A 19,089-nucleotide genomic window follows, 5' to 3' on the forward strand; every position below is an offset into this window, starting at 1 on the left:
GCCTTATTATTTGTTTTTTTACAAAAGTTTACAGCATCAACAATAAACTATTTACACTAAAAAAAAGTTGGCCCCTTTTTTTTTGGTAAAAAAAATCGTGAATACCTCCCTCTATTTAGCACCCTAAATGAAATTAATCGTTTGGCTTTACCATATATTTTAACTGTATGTGTATTGTTTATATTATCTGTAAGGTTGATTGGTTTGAAGTGCTTACTTTTAAAAACATTTTGTTTTACAGTAAAAAAAAATTTTTGAAAAATTTTATTTTTTCAAAATACTTAAAAAGTATTAGTGATAAGAAAAATCTTAAAGAGTAAAAAAATGTAGGTTTTGCTATTATAAATATGCTAGTTTCATTTTGTTTCTCCGTTAGACAAAAATTGGTTAAGATATGGCTGTTCAAAATATGCATACACTCGTGATTTGTGACCCATTCAAGCTTTCCCAATTATAATCCTTTCAAAAATAAACACTTTAAACCGGTGAGACTGACAGATCATATAAAAAATATAAAGGTAAGTAAATTGTTTGTAAAGCGGTAGCGATTAATTTCATTTGTGGAGCTAAACACGGCGAGATTTTCATGATTTTTTACAAAAAAAAGAGGGCCAACTTTATTTTGAGCGTAACTCGCTTATTTTTAATGCTAAAACTTTTGTTAACAATTAAAACAAAGCTTTTTATAAACACTTTAAAAAAGTTTAAATGGGGTTTTCCCGAAAAGTGCTTAGTTTTTCGGGGATTTCACCTTGAAATAGTCGATTTGGAATTAGACGAATAAGAACGTATTTTTCATGAGCTACAACTTTGTTTTTATTTGATTGATAGACTTTACTGATACACCATTTTTTGGGTTATTTATAAGCTACATTTTTGCTAAGGATATTTATTTCGATAAAATATTTACTCTTTGAGTTACCTATTAGCGAAAAACCGTCTGAAAACGTAGTTTTTTTGTCGAAAAATCAACATTTTCAATGGCAAATAACTAGAAAAGTATTGACTTCCGTAAAAACTCTATAGAACAAAAGTTGCTTAAAATCAGACAATTTATCCATAACTCGGTTAAAAATTATTATTATGAATGTTAAAAGTGACCAAATCAACAAAATCCTGAATAAATTTTGTCATTATTTTATTACAAAGCTGTTATTTTTAATTATTAACAATGAGTGTTAAGCGCGTATTGACTGGACGGCCGCGTCGCGCATCTCTCTCGCACTCCATTGAACGGCCGCATCAACACGCGCTTAGCGCTCATTGTTCATAATTAAAAATAACAGCTTTGTAATAAAATAATGTAAACATTTATTGAGGATCTTGTAAGGGGTGTTTAAACATTGATTTGTTCACTTTCTTACTTACATAAAATTAATTTTTAACTTATTAAGCCTTGAAAATGGGTATTTTCGCGTTTTTCAAATTTTAAATCGCGTATAACTCAACAACAATCAATTTTAGGGAAAAATTACAGGAGACCTTTTTTACTCAGAATGACCCTTCTTCTTTTTCAAGTGACATCTCCGCGACGGAGGTAGGCAATCATCATAGCTATTCGGACTTTGGAGACGGCTGCTCTGAAAAGTTCGTTTGATGTACATCCGTACCATTCTCTCAGGTTGCGCAGTCACGATATTCTGCGTCTCCCTATGCTTCTTTTTCCTTGAATCTTTCCCTGCATAATGAGTTGGAGCAAATTGTATCTCTCTCCACTTGTAATACGTCCGAGATATTCCAATTTTCTGGTTTTTGATTGTATTTAAGACTTCCATTTCTTTATTCATCTTTCTCAGAACCTCTTTGTTTGTGACGTGTTCTGTCCATGATATTTTTAGAATTCTATATACCCACATCTTGAATAATTCTAGTTTTTTATTGATGTCGCATTCAAGGTCCAAGCTGTCACTCCGTAAAACAGAGTCGAGAAAACGTAGCACCTAGCCAAACTTACTCTTAGCTCTAACCTTTGATCTCTTGTGCAGAGCACTTTTCTCATTTTGTTAAAATTCGCTTTAGCCTTTTCTATTCTAATTTTAATCTCCTGGAAGTAATCATTTGTGGAGCTGATCATTGTTCCAAGATATGCATATTGGTCTACTCGTTCGACGTTGGTTCCGTTTATGAGGAGATTCTCGGTATTTCTTTGAGTTTTAGATATTCTCATAAATTTTGTCTTCTTGATGTTCATTGTTAGACCGTATTCTTGGCTATATGTCGCTATTCTGTTAACTAGTCTCTGAATATCTTCAATATTTTCGGCTAAGACGACAGAGTCATCCGCATATCTAATGTTGTTAATGGAAACTCAGTTCACCTTTATTCCAGCTGTTTCAACCCTCAAGAGCTTGTTTTAGGATCTCTTCCAGAATGAAGAATGACCCAAACAATCCAAAAAAAATTGTTCAAATTAAAAAATAGATTTTTAAATTCGTGTATAAAAAAGTTTGTGCAAAAAACGAATCGGAATAATTTAGCCAACGGGGGCGAGCATAAGCTGGACAATGTGTGGTTGTAATATTTAATATACTTTTTTTATACGCTAATTCTACATACATAACTTCGAAATAAAACATGAAGTATTTTTATAAAAAATTTTATGTTTTTTTAAATACTTTGAAATTTATACAGAAAAAAACAAAGATAAAAACTCAAAATTTTTAAGAGAAGTAATCATAAGAAATCTTTGAAATCATTGAAGTTTGAAATAGTGTTAAAAAATAAAAAAAACTGTTTAAATCAACGGTCTAACATAGGCAAGCGTTTTACCCCCTTACATAATTTACCTTATTTCTTTCTGTTATCTAGAGCCCTTTCTGTGAAAACACAAATAACGAATTATATTTATTCACATAAATTTATATTCACATAACATATACACATATTATATTCACATAACGAATTATATTTATTCACATAACGAGTATAATATATGAACTACACTTATCCAAGGAATTACCTCACCACCTTAAAAATTGGTCATTTTTAATGTCTCGAATTTCCTAAACCTGTTGTCCGATTTAAGTGATTTCCTTAACATGTTATAGCCTTATTCTTTAACAATATCGCTGTAATAATATTGTTGCTAGACAGGTAAAATGTCGTTGTGTACCGGGTATACCAATCAAACTATGATTTTTTCTCAAAGTTCGCGTTACCCTGTGGAATATTTAAGCATTTATAAAATACTGAAATTAAAACCCAACCATAGCCTCATGTTTTCTTAAGGTTATGTATTTGGTTCATTTGCTTATGTCGAATAATAAAACAGTTAGGCACTTTAACTCCTAGCCGTTTTTAGTCAATAGATGGTGTTTTTAAATGAGTATGACAAGCTTTAAGGGGTAATTCTGCATGAAAAAATCCTGAAGAGGCTCGGGCCTAAACGGGGAATAAACGAGCGTCGTTAGTTGTACAAAAAAATAATGACAGTTTGCTTTATAAATTTATGTCCGCAAATACTTCGTTTCCGAGACAGAGGTGTTGAATTTGTTTTTACAAACGGACGATTTTTTATTGCTCTAAAATCGGTTAAGATATGCAAATTAGATGTGATCGGTTTTAAGAGGTAGTTATTGCGCATTTTTTGATCTACAATTCTGGACCTCGGAGGTAAACTACACTATGTCGATATGGTGTTATTTTGAACAAGTTCCTTTAATCCACTTATTTTATTAGTTGGATTATACAAATTGGTTATATATTATCATTAAAATATGGTCATATTGTTTTTCAACCAATTATGGGATATATTAAATTTTTATTAACATCCTAAATGCTCTAAACTTTGTTGCAAACACAGGCTAAATACAGTTGCTCCAAATGACATAGTGTAGTTTACCTCCGAGGCCCAGAATTAGGAATTTAATACTCACCATTGGCGCGCATGTGGGTAATGTGACCCTTATGTTTGCCAATGGTGAACATAAAATTCTTAATTGTATGTCAAACAATGCACAATAACTAACTCTTAAAACCTTGCATTTGCATAACTTTTTTATGATCCGAAATTCATTCAAGTACGTACTTAGAGGGGATACGAGAAACGATCGTGCGTAAATAGCGGATAAATCTTGCAACTTTCTGAAATAATTTATATTGTCAATTGAAATTGTCAAATTGACGTGTATTTCATACCTGCTGTCATTGAAGAAGAAAAATTTTATTTTGCTCCACAATATTGATATGATATGCAATTATTATATAAAAGTAAATTTAATCAATTGTATTTTGCTTGTAGGACTACATTTTAATAATCAATTGTATTTACTATATACAATTGTTAACCTTTTAATAACATAACCTAAATCTTACTTTTTCTTCTTATAACTTTTTGTGGGCTATGGCCTTGACAATTATCCAGCAACCAGGACTAATATAATTGGCCAATAAAATTAAAAGTGCTAAAAATGTTGCTGAGCTATGAAACCAGGTGTCCCTTTTCCGAACTTGCACGGTACCAATAGCTAACGCCATGGCGTTCAAAATCCTATTCTTGGGTGAGGTGGATTACCCCTCTGTCACTTATAGCTTGCTGTGTGTCTTTGCTGTTCTCGTGACCCTTTTCCAATTCTTCCTGTCTTTACACTGAGCTTTCTGGTTATCCAACACAAGCGAATGAATAAAAAAAAACAGAATGCTAAAAAACATGAGGCTATAATTACTTTTTAATTTCAGTATTTATAACTGCTACAATATTATACTACTCCGGTCAACTTACACATCCGAGGTTACAAAAATTACTATCAAGCTGAAAATTGGCATGATTGTTCACAATACCATCATAAATGAAATCTAAAAAGGCCTCATAAATCCGACCCGAGCTAAAAATTTACGCCGGGTCAAAGGTCACCAAATATAGTTTTTTGCGATTTTCAGCGAAACGGTAAGCTTTATCATAAAATTAGCTCTAACAAAAAATGTAGCATAGATAATTAGCTATAAAAGATGTCTTATTACTTTTTTTTTCCTAAGAGACACCGTTTTTGAGATACAACTAGTAAAATAGTTGTAATCGTCATAATATTATGAGCACACGTTTCCACACCACCTTTGAGGTACTGTACTTGGCACATTTTTTAACGTGGTTTCCCCAGTGTTCCTATTCCACGAATCTGTTACGATTTTGTTTAATTTGAAGCTATTAAATAATTGATATTGTCAAAGGTTAAAAATGATAAAAGATATAAAAAGCGGTATAAATAAAAAAAAGGGAAATTTATCCAACTGGTTCATAATTTTCTAATACTTCTCCTTCCTCTTCTCCTTGTTCTTCTTCTTCTTCTTCGCCTTCTAGTTCTTATTATTTTTCATCTTTTTCTTGTTCTTCTCCTTCTTGTTCATCCTGGGTGAAAGTAAATTGCCCCAATAATGACACATCGCATGGCTCCTCGATAGAATCAAATGAATCCTCAATTTTTGGTGATTCAACATTGGACCACGACCGGTTTTGACAATTAGTCATGCTACCGAACAAAACAGTCCAACTGTTTTGCAACCACATATAGCGCTACATCCCTTTTTAACAGTTGCAAAAAATTGTGTTCAGGAGTTTTTTCGGGGCAGGTGAGAGTAAAGTTTGAATTGGTTCTAATGAACTGTCGACTAATTTCCATCCCCAGTCTTTTGGATCTAGCTGATAACCAAGCCTCACTTGAACTTGGTAATATACCCGAAAAAGATGATGAGCAGCCGCTGAGGTTGGAGGAAAACAAGATAATTGCCCTTGTTTTATTTCGACTATTTTTAAAGAAACATGCATATCGAAACCTATCTATGCACGTAGTTTTTTAGGCGCTCTATACATAGAAAGAAGAAAGCTAATTCCGTTGGAAATAACTTCTTGTGGAGCTGAATTAGTTTTTTTAAAAACTTCAGTACATTCAAGTATTATTAGGTTTAACATGTATTTTCACTCCGAAGTAGTACTCAAAACCAATTAATACCTCGAGTGTGTCATCTACCTGGATTTTGCCACCCAGGAAGATAACAGTGTAATTTGCATAATAGTAAACAAACTAAATTTGCATAAAGTTTATTGTATATTGAAATGTTTGTTAGTACTTAGCAATAAATATTTTCCTAGAAAGTTGGTATTCATTATTATGTTCAAACTCTTCTGAGGAAAGAATAGGTAGGGTGATTAGATTAGCCGACGTACCGATAGAACGTGTTTATTCCGACAAAACCCATCTCTATAAATTAAATAAGACGCATACTTTACTATTTTTGTTGGGAATAAGCCGTACAATGTAAATAATAATTCTTATTATTTTCGCGTTACACTCACTTTGTAAAGATTTTTTTGTTGGCACTGTAATATAATACAGCTTATACATTGCATCCCTCGGTAGACCGCAAGCTGTATAGTAGAAACATTATCATATTTATAATATCTTATATTATTATGTGTAATATAAGTTATGTCGACCTATAGAATATTATGTTTGTGTATATAGGGTGAGGCAGATAAAGGGCCTATTAGAAATATCTCGAGAACTAAAGGTAACTGAATTATGAAAATTGGAATAATGAGGTTTTGAAGACTGATCTATTCAATGAAAATATTTTCATCTACTTGGTACTTCCGGTTATACCGGAAGTTGCTTATAACTTCGTTTTTTTAAATGGGACACCCTGTATATTTTGACATTTTTGGATTCTGCTCGATTTCTTCTTTTAAAATATAATGTTTTGTAACATTATACAGGGTAGGTTAAAAGATATTTACGTTTCCTTATTAATTTCGTAGCAATATTCACACCCTGTAGGATTGTAGTAGTTTGACATAATAAATTCTATTTATGTTCAAATGATTTTTAATATAGTCTTATATTGTTAGGAATTATATTATATTGTTAGGAATAGTTCAAAATCAAGCCTTTCTTTCATTTTTCTATATCTAATTTTGAATTTTTTGTTTAGATTACCCGTGGCAAATATAAAATTAAAAACAATTGGTATATGAATTATGGATGATGGCAATTGTGATGAACTCAAGAATAAGGGTAAAAATCCACAACAAAGCTCAAACTTTTTGTCAAATTTATTTTTTTGGTAAGTAAAGTATATTAGTTACATTTATTTGCAATTTTTGTTTTTATCTGTATTTGTCGTTGTTTTTGTTTTCGAAGTTATACTTCTCTAGGCGCGATTGAGAGTGAATTCATTCTGAGTGAGTAATCTTTCAAGTTATGTATGACATGTCGTATCAGCGCAAATAAGTCATTAAAATACTATATTAGTGTTTTAGTAAATATATTATTTATTATAATTTCTGTCTCTTTGGATTTGTCTTCCTCGGAAGTAAGATAATAAAGTATATAATATAACATTTTTATACTTCAATTGATCTATTTGTCACCCTGATTTGTAATTATGTCCGAGATGTCACATACGACATACACAGAGCTACAATAGCTTCGTTGGTATGGCATTGGACCAGAGATCGAGAGGTCCCGGGTTCAAATCCCGGACGATTCATAAATATTAAGTTATACTTCTATTATATGATTTAAACGAAATTAATATACTTTTTATTTATATTTTATTTAAATATTAAACTAATTTATACTTACTACTTCTCAAACATTTTTATTAAAACAGTGCCAAAAATTAAAATAATAAAAGAATAAAACAAATGATTTCTGAACATTAATTGTCGGAAATTTTTTTTAACTAAATACGTATTTTCTGAAAATAAAATTATATAATAAATATACTTACAATCATAAAATGTATAAAAAAAAAAATAAAAAAATAAAAGTTTTTATTGGGATTCGAACCAGCTATCAGCGCGGTTGGTATATTGGGGTTCATTTGCCTTAAAACGCTTCGCCACGGAGGCAATGTGTCATTATGTGCGAAGATCGACTAACTAAACGGATTAAGCTTTTGGCATTTTTGAATTAAATTAAATTATTTTGATTTTGAATTGAAATGATTTAGAATTGAAAAAATACAACAAAACATAGAGTAAGAAAACAATATATTAGGTGAACATTGATAAAACTTTTGATGGTAATCAAATTATGTAAATAAAAGTATTACATACTATGTATTTTGGTAGGTTCAAATAGGTAGGTACCTATGATACATTTACAATTATTACGTACCTGTTGCTTTTAAAAACTATTTAAATGTCACTACAATTATAAACTTTTTTGTTTCTGTCCTCACAACAATAAAACTAATATATTTTACATTTGTTTACCTTCATATTGAACAATTATTTATTATTGACAGATCATTTCAACACCCAATCAGAGTCCGTATAACGACCAATACCATACTGTCGGTGTGCGCATGCGCGCAGATCAATATAAATTCACCCTCAATCTCAATCGCGCCTAAAGAAGTATAACTTCAATAAAAGTATAGCTTCTTACGTGCGTACAAAGTACACACACATTCTTTTACATTTGCGTCTGTCTTTGTTCAAGGTTTTCTAGCATTTCTTGGGTCATGCATGCAACATGACACTAATAATTTAAAACTAGTCTCATTTTACGTATTCTTAACCATATATTTTTTTAGTTGGGGTTTAAAAGTATTTTACAAGGGATGGAACAAAGTACTAAATGAAGACGACTTATACAAGCCCCTTGAAGAACATGAGTCTCATTACCTCGGAGATCAGCTCGAAGCGTTTTGGAAGTTAGAAAAACTAGAACACTCACACCCATGCCTCATACGTCCGATTTGGAAACTATTCAAAAAGGATATCCTCATTCACGCCTGTTGTACTTTTGTTTTAGAATTTTGTATAAAGTAAGTACTTTGTAACGCATTTATTTTATACTAACCATTACATAGTCATAGTATCAAACCCTAGGTGTGGGCTAACCGTAATATTGTATGTATGTATCGGTTTTAGAACGTCTTTCGACGTTGTCCGATGCCTAACTTCCACGTCCTTCTATCATCCCATTGGCCATCTCTAAGATCCCTTGTACTCATTGCTTTGGTTACCCCTTCTTTCCATGTCTTTTTGGGTCTCGTTTTTTGCGGTTTGGTGGTACCCACTGCATGATCTTTTTGGGCAATCTTGTGTCTTCCATTCTTTGAACATGACCATACCAAATCAACTGTTTCCTCTCAATGTCTGTTGTTAAGTAACCATCTATTCCATTTCTTCGTCTTACTTCCTCATTCCGAACTCTTTCCCTACGGGATATACCTAACGATCTTCTAAACACATCCATTTCTACAGCTTCTAATTTTTTCCTGTTGTTCTCGGTTATTCTCCAAGTTTCTGCTCCGTAAATTAGGCTACTTTTAATAAGTGTTTCATAGATATTGTATTTTCGCTGTATTCCTATTTCGGAGCTCCAAAGTATTCCATTTAGACAGCCAGTTGTTCTTCTAGCTTGTGTTACCCTTTTCTTTATTTCCTCATCGTCTTTTCCCGTTCTATCGAAGATTACTCCCAGGTAAGTGTATTCACTACAGGATGTAATTTGTTCATTATCCTCTAGTTCGATATTGGATAGCTCAGCTCCTATGGGTAGGTATTTAGTTTTTTCCACATTAATTTCTAAGCCCCACTGTTCATATTCCTCCTTTAGTTTTCTTGCCATATACTGTAGGTCGTCTTTACCATTAGCTAATCTATCATTAGCCGTAATATTCCATTCAATAAACACATCTAGGTTTATAATCGACTTCTTCTTCTTGTAGTTCCTTCCCCTATCGGAGATTGGCGATCATCACAGCTATCCGTACCTTATTGGCGGCTGCTCTGAAAAGATCTACTGAGCTGCAACTGACTATACCACTGTCTTAAGTTTCTCAGCCAGGAAATTCTTCTTCTACCTATGAATATGTTCCCCTTAATTTTGCCCTGCATTATGAACCTTAATATCTCATATTTCGCATCTCTAGTAATGTGTCCCAAATATTCCAACTTTCTTGTTTTGATGTTTTTTATCAGCTCGCAATCTTTATGTAGCCTTCTTAACACTTCTGCATTCGTAACTCGTTGGATCCATGGTATTTTCAAAATCCTTCAAAAGTCCTTCTTATATAGCAATACATCTCAAATGCTTCCAACTTTTTTATATTGTTTCCTTTTAGTGTCCAGCTTTCCATTCCATACAGCAAAGTCGAGAATACGTAGCATCTTAAGGCTCTTATTCTCAGCTCCAGAGGAAGGTCTGGATTAACAAACATTTTTTTTTCATTTTTATAAATGCTTTTCTTGCAATTTCGATGCATGTCCTGATTTTTCTACCTTGGTCGTTGTTTTCTGTTAGCCAGGTTCCCAGATATTTGTAGTTATTCACTCTTTCTACTTGTTTTCCCTCGATATCTAGCCTTCCTACTGTGTGTTGCTTAGAAATAATCATGAACTTGGTTTTCTTAACATTCATTTGTATAATATAAACGTTAACATAATTATTTATAGAGGGTGTCCAAGAAAAAAATATTTTAATTAAATTAATTGACACAAAAAGAAGAATGTATGTTTTTTTTCTCTGATTCTGGCTTTGGTTTAGAACTAGAACCTTTAGCCACGTAATTGTATAACTTATCACTAAGTCAGGGGAGTAATGTGTAGTGTGTGTGAAGAATGTATGTAATTTATTTAATTCAAAATGCATTCTACTGCTGTCACAAGACAGAAAAAATGTTTTTTGATAAATAAACATTGCTTTTCGCTTAACTTCAATGTTCAAGCTGCCACCCATCTGCCTCTTGGTAGGTCGAATATTAAATTTAAGCAACAAACAATGTTTATTTATCAAATAAACATTTTTTTTCTGTTTTCTGTCAGCAGTAGAATGTATTTTGAGTTAAATAAATTGCATACATTCTTCTTTTTGTGTCAATTAATTTAATTCAAAATAATTTTTCTTGGACACCATTGATATAAATAATTGTGTCAATGTTAATATTACTAAATAAAGAAGTGCATAACCTTTCAAGGGAGCTAGCACACGACCCCTATTCCCTATTTAAAAATAAGGGATGGGCAAAATGGAAGGGAGGTGGTTGACAAATGACAGATTTATGTACCGTAAAAATGGGGTCTAGGACGTTTCATCGCCGCCAGTTCATCGCTACCGTTTCGATGCCGCCAGTTCATCGCTACCGTTTCGATGCCGCCAGTTCATCGCCGGCCGATTCATCGCCGGACGTTTCGATGCCGCCGGTTCATCGCCAGTCAGTTAATCGCTAACTGATATATTTCCGAATTTTCCACCAATTTTCGACAGTTACATTTATTATTTATTTTTAATATTAATTAGGAATGAGAGATATGACCATTCCCGTTGCCATACTTAATCTTTTAATAGACTTTTAAACTTATATAATATAAAATATAATTTAACACTACAAATTTAATACTGTTTAGTATCAAATTTAGGGGAAGTAGAAATAGAACAGTAAATTAATATAATAATATTTTTTATCTATTTATTTGTCATAAGTTTTGAACTGAATTTAACGTCGTGTCGTGTCATCTCCCATAATACAAAATCAACTGACTAACTGGCGATGAAACGGCCGGCGATGAAATGGACTGGCGATGAACCGGCGGCATCGAAACGGCGGCGATGAACCGGCGGCGATGAAACGTCCCATTCCGGTAAAAATGTGTCGCCCTTAGATCAAAAATCGACCTGATTCTTCAATCCCTTAAAATATAATTAATACTGCCAAATATCGAGGTGGACTGTAATCTTTGGCCCACCCTGTATATCTCTCGCTGGAATTTTCACCTTATAAGTGAGATTTATTATCTCATGACTTTTATTTTTCATTCATTCTTGCTCTGAACTTTCCAGACTTTTACATTCATTGCTCTTATGTCTTCTTCTACATCATCCAACCATTTTCTTCTGGGTCTTCCTCTACACATGGGCCATAGTGATGTCCAGTAAGTTATCCTTCTCAACATATCTGATTGTGGGCGTCTCTGTATATGTCCTGTCCATTCTAAGCGAAGAGAATTTATTTGAGTACCTGACTATATTTTATGTCTTTAATTCTTCTTCAAGTTCGGCATTTGTTTTCTTTTCTCCCTGTCTTGTTACATTGTGGTCCAGAATTGTTCCCATTATTTTTCTTTTAAATTTTGAGAAGGCGATCTTCTTCTTTCTTGTTAATTGTCGTTTATTAAGGTCTCATATATAGGTTCATCTTTGTTCTCTTACTTTGAGTCTTGCTTCTCAGAAACGATCTACTCATTCCATATTATGTTCTTTTGCCTTTTAGAATTCTTTTCTCTGTTCTCTATTTTCCGGTTTTTCTTATTATTACTTCCAAGTAGCTAAAAGTGGATACAGTTTCAAATTTATGGTTCTGTGTTATTATATATTTCTGAGTTGTTGTGTCGTCCTTTCCTATCGTCATGTATTTTGTTTTATGCTGGTTTATCTCTAGCCCTGTTCTCTTCGCTTCCTTACCTAATTTTTCCCCTGCTTTTATAAGTGTTATTTTCGTCTTCGCTATGATGACTAGATCATCTGCGTATGCCACTAGTTGAAGTTGAGCTGTAACATTGTTGTTGGTTACAAAGTAAATAGTGTCGGTGAGATAGTCACCTTGTTTCATGCCTTTGTTTACTTAGAAGTTGTTCCGCTGAAACTGATCTTTGCTGTGATGCTCTTTAGGCTGACTGTTAGCATATGTCTTAATTTTTCTGGGATTCCACGATTCTCTAGCTCCTCCATTATTCTCGTCCGATTGATTATGTCAAAAGCGCTTTTGAAATTTATAAATATTCGGTGCATTGCTCTGTTGTATTCTTTTGAGTTTTTTTACAGTTGCATTAATTTTTATTTTTACAGTTAAATTAAGTATTCAATAGTGTCCATTTAGATTTGCTGTTCTTGACAAAGATGTCAGTACTACACATATTTTTAAGACTTAAATATAGGTATGGTGTAGATATTTAACTTATTTTTTTTTTTAGGTTATCACAGCCTTTACTCTTAAAGAAGCTTATAGAATATTACGAACCAAACCAGACGTCAGTAACTCTCACAGAAGCATACATATACTCCCTGTTTATAGTTTTGTGTTCACTTTTTTACGTAATTTTCTGTCATTCATTCCATCTTTCACTGCAACACCTTGGAATGAAAATCAGAATAGCTTGTTGTTCGTTGATTTACAGAAAAAGTTTGAAATTAAGCAAAAAAGCTTTAGTGAACACAACGATCGGTCAGATGATAAACCTGCTGTCTAATGATGTTAACAGGTTTGACAATCTTTTTAGATATTGGCATTTTCTTTGGGTTGGTCCGTTGGAAAGCATAGTTGTGATGTATTTGATTTTTGAGGTAGCTGGATATGCCGGGCTAGCTGGATTCTTAATTATGCTTCTATTTATTCCCTTTCAAAGTAAGTACTGATATTATAGTCAAGGGCGCATCTGTTTTGAGATGGACGTTGACAGGTGACTCAAATTTTTTTGCAGAAATTGCTTGAAAATAACTCAAATAACAATATTTGAGTTATCCTCCCACTCAAAATGGTCCGGAACATTGTTTAAATAATCAAAATATCAAAATACGAAGGAAACATTCGTTTTTTTTTATTGGTTTTTTGATTATAATTTTGAAACTATTCATTTCTGAGAAAAGTTGTACTGACATAAAAGTTGCGTAATTAAATTTACTACAATATAGAATTAGTTAAAAATTCAAAAAATAGTCACCCTTGTTGCAAAATAGCAATAATTGCAAAAAAAAACCATACAAAAACAAGTATTCGCATTTTACATTTTTCAACCATTTATGCTATACTTCGGACCTTCATATTTTACCCAGAAACACTTTATGGCGTAGTAAAACAACACTGTAAATTTCATTAAGATCGGTTTAATAAATTTTGCAAAACAAATTTTGAAATCGAGCTTTCGCAAAAAAAATTCATTTCTTTAAAATGTTGCAGGACTGAAATAAAGCAGATAGCAAGTTGAATTTTTTTTTGCTTATAGAAGTGTACTGTACCTTTTATTTGCATTTTGCAAAATTATAACCGATTAATTACCACGGCGTCAGCAAATTTTTTAAATAAACATTAATTTTTGGTACTACGCGCAGGCCAGCGGTTTTCGATTCACACAAGTTGATTTCCACCAAAATTTCTTCCAATCTGTATCTAAGATATTATTTTCTTACTCTGTATTTTGTTGTATTTTAATATTTTAATTATACAAAAATTAAACTAATTTTATTATTGTTTTAAATTTTTATTCTCTAAGTTAAAATATATGAATAAAGAAAGTTTTTGCTAAAAAAAGTGTTATTTCAAAGGATAGATTATGCGTTTTTATTTTGCAATAAACAGAATTATTTATTTATTTCGAAATGTAATAAAAATTAAAATGTGTCAATCATTATCAAAAGTCATTGGAATGCCCAATCAGAGCAAACTATCCGCTGTCCTGCGCGTAGCACTAATAGATAATGTTTATTTAAAAAAATCCTGACGCCGTGGTAGTTAATCGATTTTAATTTTGCAAATTGAAAATGAAAGTTACAGTACCCTTCTATAAGCAAAAAAAATTCAACTTGCTATCTGCTTTATTTTCAGTCCTATAACATTTTGAAAAAATGAATTTTTTCTGCGAAAGCTGGATTGAAAAATTTATTTTGCAAAATCTATTGAAACTATCTTAATAAAATTTACAATATTGTTTTAGTGTATCATAAAGTTTTTCTGGGTGAAATACGAAGGTCCTAAGTTGCATAAATGGTTGAAAAACGTAAAATGCAAATACTTGTTTTTGTATGGTTTTTTCGCAATTATTGCTATTTCGCAACAAGGGTGACTATTTTTTAAATTTTTAACCAATTCTATATTGTAGGAAATTTAGTTACGCAACTTTTATGTCAGTACAGCTTTTCTCGGAAATGAATACTTTTAAAGTTATAATCAAAAAACGAAGAAAAAAATCGAATTTTTCCTTCATTTTTTGATATTTTGATTATTTAAACAATGTTCCGGAACTTTTTGAGAGGGAGGATAACTCAAATATTATTATCTGAGTTATTTCCAAGCAATTTCTGCAAAAAAATTTGAGTCACCTCTCAACGTCCAAATGTACTAATATTTTTACAGATGCGCCCTGGTTTATTAAAATATTTATTTTATATATTTTAAGCTCTATAAAGAAATGTTGAGGCTTGAGTGTTTATATTCGATACTGTTTTTCCTTTTTTATCTAAGATAGTGCCAGTCATTTTACTGAACAAAGATTTATGATTACTGAAGGTTGTTAATTCCTAATTTAGCAAAAATATATGAATGTTAAACATAACGCATGGAAAATATAAAAATAATCACTTAACAAGCGCTTCTGTTTCCAATTTTTATACACATCTACATAATATCGTCACCTTAGTACTACAACTAGGTAACTCGAAAAAACACATTCTTTAAAAAACCAGTTTTAAAATTTGCTTTAAACTTAGTGCTTCATATATGATAGACATTGTATATTATAATTATCAGTGTTTTACTATAGTATCAGGAATATATGTAGTTTTGAACTGGGAATATACATTTTTATAAATGTTGTGAATTTTTTGAAAAAAACTAGATACGTAGTTGTCGCATTGGCTGAAAAATTGGTTAGAGGTAAGTTATCTATATGTATAAGAATTTGCAAAGTAAAAGTACATGACTAACTTAAACTTTTATTCGCAACAATTATTCGATGAATGAGGTACCTCATTCATCTTCGGAACTCTCAGATTTCTGCTGTTCATATATTTTGGCGTCTCCCTGGTATGGCAAATTTTCATAAAATGACCGATATTCCAACGGTAGCGCTGGAGGGGATAATGCAAATAAGGAATTTAAATTGGCGTATTTTTCCTTTGAAAGAGGAATTACGGAGCTGTATAACGGCTTTATTGTATCTGCTAAAGGTAATTTATTGGTCCCCGTTATTTTGTTGCAATCGAGTATTCTAAATTCTTCGTCAAACTGCTCCTTGAAGCATGACCAATGGTCTGCTTTTTGTAAAATTTAACCAGCTTATTTTTTGCCAGCTAATGTGTTTACGATTTTCGTCCTCTTTCCTGATAACCATGTGTTGTTCCAAATGCGATTTCCAATCTAGTATTTTTTCGTGAGTAATTTCATGAACGTTGTATGGCTTATCACCCTTTCTTCTAGCACTTCTGAGAATAAGCTTCCAATCGGCAGGCCAGTTTATTTTACCTACACTTTTTTGTTCTGTTGTGATGGAAGAATGCATAGAGTCGCATTCCATTTCACTGTGACCCACAACTAGGAATTTCAGATCAATGCATTCTAAGTTTGGAAGTTCCTGAACAGCAGTCAAGCACATTGCAGCAACAAACTTGTTCAGATTCTGCCCACCACATCTATCACTGAAACAGGAAATGTGATTCACTAATGGAGGCAGAGATGAAAAATATTGATATAGACAGCTTCCTATCTCACAACTGCCTCTTTTTCCTTCTACTTCGGGCCACAAAAAACAGTCGCCTTGTTTTGTAAGAACGTCGTATATTGTGAAATTAAGGGGTTTGAATCGTTGCTTATAAAACAGAGCATTGTTGGTAGGATCCATCGGAGATAGTAAAACTTGTTGCAGATCAAATTTGCAGCTCACAAATGTCCCGTTAGAGCTTTGTGCTTGCTCTTTGTCCCTCCTTTTTTCGGATCGGGCTTTGTCTTTTGCTATGAGATGAAGATAATAGTTTGCTTTATTTTCACAGCTGTTATTTCCACTAGAACTGTATACCATACATATGCGACATTGATCTTTCTTTAAGCGATGGAAGCGCAAATTGGACTGCTCTGTAAAAATTTGTCTATACATAGAAATGCTAGTCGCGACTTGATTATTTTCAGTGCATAGTGACTTATACAAGGAATACATAAATGTGATGTTAAGTGACGGATCAAGATATTTTCTTTTTTGTTCCTGAGCGACAATAATGGGAATCAACAACGGCGAAACTTTCAATATGGTTTCTCACACCATTTGCGAGTTCAATCGAAGTCACTTTTTTCACGTATCTGCCTCTTTTGTCGGGTTCACTCGTATTTTCTGCTGTTCTCTTTGTCATGGCGATATCAACAACACCTTTACGGATTCCAAGTGTAGCCAAAAACATGGTCTTACAAACTTGGATCCTTTCGTTGCTCAGTGGTAAATAAAACTTCACAGTGAATTGTATTTTTGACTCCGTCGTGTTCGTGCTCTTCTTTATGGTTTTGTCTTTGTTAAAGTGGATAAAATTTCGCTTTCTTTCTTAAGTTTCCAATACATAATATCTTCGAAAAATATCAAGTCGTGCTTCATTTGAAAATTTTATATTACATTTTTTTCTGCAGTTATCTCCACAAGGAGCTCTCTTGGTAGTGCCTGGTACATGACATCCACGAGATGAGATATAACTTTCTCCTCGCTGTCTCCTCTGTTTTGTAATATTTCTTCTCCATGTTGCAGGCTGTCTTGCTCGTTTTCTGGAATTTGATGTTCGTGTAGGATTTTCTTCTATGCCTTCAAGTTCCCGTTCTCCGCGTAAAGGCTCGAAATCAGGAGTTTCACTTTCGACTTCAATATCCAAAGATACACGTCCTCCTTCGGCATTTGAATCCGAATCTTCTGATTATGAGAGGTGGTATGTAGAAACATCAGGAGAGAAACACTCCGCCTCAGATTCTAGCTCACTGTGGTCATTGCTTATAGCTCCACCAGATATAGAAGGCACTTGGTCATCTTCAGATGGTCGCTCTCTTCGAACACAAGTAAAACCTAAAAAAGAATGCTTAATAAACTGGCAATACGATTTGGCAATCAAATCAGTGGCAAAATCAAATCAAATAAAACGTAAAACAACCGTCAATGGTAAACATTTCTTTCAAATAAAACGTAAAACAACCGTCAATGGTAAACATTTCTTTTAAAAGCCAGAACTCACCATAACTGAGATATTGATCTATCATTGCATATCGGCGTATCAGATTTGCTGTATCGTTTTGGATGATGTCATAGTTTTCAATGGTATTTTATATCGTTGGTATACATTAAAACTGCAAGTAATTAAAAAGATAAAAAATATGTTTTTACCGAACGGAAAAAATGTAAATTTTGAATCTTATAAATTATTTAATTATTAATTATTAGTTACTTGTATAAAATAAATTGTTACTGTAAGCCAGTAGGACACACTGTAGATCTCAAGAAAAATCAACTCATGAGATAAGTAGAACAAAATTATAGATATAACCCCAAAATTTTCAAGCCGATAAATTGTTCTTAAATAATGAAAATTTTACATGTTCATACATACCTACTTGAAATCCTAAATCTTTCAGAGCCGCTTCCACTATTTTGTTTCCTCTGGAACCCATAATTATCACTAAAATTATGTCCACAACACAACAGCTTAGTTCACGTGTTTTTCGTGTTAACCTAACCTAACACAAGTTGAACAACTACTAGATAAATCGTCTTACTGAGGAGCCGTTGGGTGCACAACTAGACAACTCAACGTATGTTGAGATAATACCTATCACAACATGACAATAGGACGTCATAAAGATCGTCCTAACAAAGAGAGAGAGACTGTACTACTAAAGACGTGCTGGTTCTAAATGTAATGTATGAGGTTATCTACATGTACCTGTAATAAAGGGGGTGAGAGAGGGATATTTAAACACTAAGGTTTAAAGGAGCTTTACCATGAGTACTAACATTTTATTAAGAGGAAATATATACAAAATAGAGTAAGAAAACCTAGGAGAGAAAGAAAACAAAACATACATAAAACATAAATGCGTGGATACAACACTAGCGTTGATCCAGAGAAAACAAAATACCTACTACAAAACTACTTACGAGCTACCAATGAGTCCTTCAGTCCGTGTGCGCACTATATTGTCTGTCCAAAAGTCACTTGTTCCACGATCCAGTCTGGACACGATGTGGGTGAAGGCAACAGAGTGTTGCGTCTTCTTCTTTCTAGTTGAGAAACAGGTGAGTCCCTACCGGACCTATTGAATCCACTTTTACGTGGATTGAGGGAGCAAAACAGCGTGTTGCAACCACCTCGAACTGGAACACAACTTACACTTTTGAGAGTCGAGTCT

General features: G+C 32.8%; 1 protein-coding gene across 1 annotated transcript in view; it reads left to right on the forward strand.

Moving 5' to 3' along the window:
- Nucleotides 1–19,089, forward strand: part of LOC114325878 (probable multidrug resistance-associated protein lethal(2)03659) — a 170,853-nt gene that overhangs the window by 43,352 nt on the left and 108,412 nt on the right. The window contains exons 2-4 of the mRNA XM_028274010.2: nt 6,925–7,056; nt 8,536–8,769; nt 12,920–13,350. Of these exons, the coding sequence (XP_028129811.2) occupies nt 6,971–7,056; nt 8,536–8,769; nt 12,920–13,350 (751 nt within the window). The 5' untranslated portion in view covers nt 6,925–6,970. The remainder of the gene's footprint in view (nt 1–6,924; nt 7,057–8,535; nt 8,770–12,919; nt 13,351–19,089) is intronic.

The sequence above is a fragment of the Diabrotica virgifera genome, chromosome 1 (assembly GCF_917563875.1).
Source record: "Diabrotica virgifera virgifera chromosome 1, PGI_DIABVI_V3a".
In the NCBI taxonomy this organism is placed as follows: domain Eukaryota; kingdom Metazoa; phylum Arthropoda; class Insecta; order Coleoptera; family Chrysomelidae; genus Diabrotica; species Diabrotica virgifera.